Here is a 3,202-nt window from a genome sequence, read left to right as displayed (position 1 = left end):
AAAAAAAAAAAAAAAAAGCTCTTAGTGTTACTGCATATAAAGATGTTCATGTGTGTTCATGCATACACACATACTGCACACAAACCTCTGTAAGTGACCACCCAAGGGACTGGAACAAACTAGTCAACGTATGGAGGTGGTCAGCATAAGGAACTAAGCCTACTGCATTAAGTACATATGGTGCATGTCTGGTCTATAAAAACTAGATCAACTTAACGATAAGGATGTGGTCAGTGTAGGGAGGTGGTCAGCTATAGAGGTTCTACTGTTTATATAATGGAGAGGGAGTGTAATGTCCCCAGGACCCTATACTGGGCTACCTCCACCTCTGGAGCTTCTGATTGAAAGAAGGAAGCCCAGGCACCTGAATCTCTACAAAGTTGCAGGGATCTCAAAGTTCCAGAGTCTCATTCTGTGGCCCTAGGTAGAGTCCTATGGTATCATAGGTCACAGCAACCTCAAACTCCTGGATTTTAGGAATCCTTTTGCCTCAGATTCCCAAGTAGCTAGAACTACAGGCACCTGCTGCAATACCTGGCTAGGTTTTCTATTTTTAGTAGAGATAGGGTCTCACTTTTGCTCAAGCTAGTCTTGAATTCCTGAGCTCAGTCTACCCCACAGCCTCCCAAAGTACTAGGATTATATATGTGAGCCACTGTGCCTGGCTAGGTAAATTTTTTTTTTAAGTGTATACCTTGTAACCACTAGTCTAGATAAGAATGTTTCTATCATCTAGAAGGTTTCTTCATGCCCCCTTCCCTGTCCCATTACCTCAGAAGTGGTTGTTATTCTTCCTTTTATTTTCATGAATTATATCTTAGTATTGTTGTCTTATAGAATGTCCTATATCTTGGATCTATCTACTTGTTTCCTCATTATGGTAATTGACATATTCCTTTATGTCTTATTATTTCCCTTGCGCTGGAAGTTAAGTTTGGGCTCAGGCTTAATGGTAAATATTTCTAGCAAGACTTGTTGTCCTTCCTGATGGGCTCCTCTTCTGCTCTCCAGATGAGTTCCCCACAAAAGAACTCCACATCATCATCCCAGAACAAGTATGAGGTGCTGCCCAATGGCTGTGAGGCGCACTGGGAGGTCGTGGAGCGGATACTGTTCATCTATGCCAAACTCAACCCTGGCATTGCTTATGTGCAGGGCATGAATGAGATTGTGGGGCCCCTCTACTATACCTTTGCCACTGACCCCAACAGCGAGTGGAAAGGTAAAGAAGCTCTTGGCTACCTCCATCTCTCCTTGCTATCGCTGAGACAAGCCGGGCTGGGGGCAGTATCAGGCTGGCAGCTCACTCCCACTCTGCTCTGTTGGGTGAGGGTTTGGCCTGGGTCACCTCTAAGATCCTAGCTCTGACATTCTAGAATATTGGATGTTTATGATCTTTTGCTATTCATAAGTTAATTTCTGATAGAAAAGTTGAAATGAGATATATATACAGAAAGCTCACTGACAAGATCTAAAGAATGATTTAAAAAAGGGCGGTGCATTGGCTTGGTGCGTGTGGCTCAAGTGGCTAAGGCGCCAGCTATATACGCCTAGGGTGGTGGGTTCAAGTCCAGCCTGGCCCCGCCAAAACAACAATGACAGCTGCAACCAGTAAATGGCTAGATGCTATGGCGGGAGCCTGTGGTCCCAGCTGCTTGGGAGGCTGAGGCAGGAGACTCGCTTGAGCCCAGGAGTTGGAGGTTGCTGTGACCTGTGATGCCACGGCACTCTACCCAGGGGGACAGCTTGAGGCTCTGTGTCAAAAATAAAAATAAAAAAAAGGTGGCGCCTGTGGCTCAGTAGGGTGCCCCATACACCAAGGGTGCTGGGTTCATACTTGGCCCCCCGGCAAACCACAATAAAAAATAGCTGGGTGTTGTGGTGGGCTCCTGTAGTCCCAGCTACTCGGGAGGCTGAGGCAAGAGATTCGCCTAAACCCAAGAGCTGGAGGTTGTTGTGAGCTGTGATGCCACGGCACTTTACTGAGAGCGACAAAATGAGACTCTGTCTTTAAAAAAAAAAAAAAAAAGAATGATTCAAAAAAATGTCATCAAGAGAGCATGTTGGGGGTGCCTGTGGCTCAGTGGGGAGAGCGCTGGCCCCAGCCAAACTGCCACAAAAAAATAGCCAGGTGCTGTGGTGGGTGCCTGTAGTCGCAGCTAGTCAGGAGGCTGAGGCAAGAAAATTGCCTAAGCCCAGGAGTTGGAGGTTGCTGTGAGCTGTGTTGCTGTGGTACTCTCTAAGGGTGATAAAGTGAGACTCAGTCTCTTTTAAAAAAAAAAGAGAGAGAGAGAGCATGTAATAAATTGCTACATGAGTGTGCAGTGTTGCCAGAAGATATGAGAAGAAAGCCATGATGTCCTTATGCTGGGCATGGAGAGTGGTCACTGACAGAGGAAGGACTGAGCCTGACCACGAGGGAGGGACAACTTGGAAAGGCCCAGACAGGGCAGGGTTCATGTAGGTGAGAGGTGGGATGGGCCTTCAGTGTGCCGCATCCATGTACCCTGTGTCTTTCCCAGAGCATGCTGAGGCAGATACCTTTTTCTGCTTTACCAACCTCATGGCTGAGATCCGAGACAACTTCATCAAGAGCCTGGATGACTCCCAGTGTGGCATCACCTATAAGATGGAAAAGGTGTACTCCACCTTGAAGGATAAGGACGTGGAACTCTACCTGAAACTGGTGAGGACCCCCAGGACCAGACAGTGGAAAAGGGCAGAGGGACAGAGCAGTTCCAGAGCAGCCCAGGCCCAAGGCTGGGTCTGGCTTGGGTCTAGGGGTTGAAAGTGGCCACTGCTACTGATGGTGATGTACCCCACACTGAGGCAGGCGTGGGAGAGAAGGGAAGAGTTGTGAATGGTGCCCATTATGTACCAGGCACAGTGCAGGGTATTTACTGTATAAATAAAAGAGTTAAATTTGTTGGGCAGCGCCTGTGGCTCAAAGGAGTAGGGCGCTGGCCCCATATGCCGGAGGTGGTGGGTTTAAACCCAGCCCAGCGAAAAACTGCAAAAAAAAAAAGTTAAGTTTGTTAATAGTTTTCTGTATGAGACTTTTTTTTTTTGAGACAGAGTTTCAATATATATATATTTTTTATTTTTTTTATTTTTATTTATTTTTTTGAGACAGAGCCTCAGGTTATTCCCCTGGGTAGAATGTTATGGCATCACAGCTCACAGCAACCTCCAACTCCTGGGC

General features: G+C 46.7%; 1 protein-coding gene across 2 annotated transcripts in view; it reads left to right on the top strand.

The window, feature by feature from the left end:
• TBC1D13 (TBC1 domain family member 13) overlaps nucleotides 1-3,202 on the top strand; it is a 19,666-nt gene that overhangs the window by 11,841 nt on the left and 4,623 nt on the right. For both annotated transcript variants that reach the window (XM_003794920.3, XM_023516144.1), the window contains 2 exons: nucleotides 1,012-1,222; nucleotides 2,523-2,686. In XM_003794920.3, the coding sequence (XP_003794968.1) occupies nucleotides 1,012-1,222; nucleotides 2,523-2,686 (375 nt within the window). The remainder of the gene's footprint in view (nucleotides 1-1,011; nucleotides 1,223-2,522; nucleotides 2,687-3,202) is intronic.

Source organism: Otolemur garnettii, unplaced genomic scaffold, assembly GCF_000181295.1.
Source record: "Otolemur garnettii isolate 467f Iridium unplaced genomic scaffold, OtoGar3 scaffold00087, whole genome shotgun sequence".
Lineage (NCBI taxonomy): Eukaryota > Metazoa > Chordata > Mammalia > Primates > Galagidae > Otolemur > Otolemur garnettii.
The sequence above is the reverse complement of the archived record's forward strand: the minus strand, read 5'-3'. Positions and strand labels throughout refer to the sequence as shown.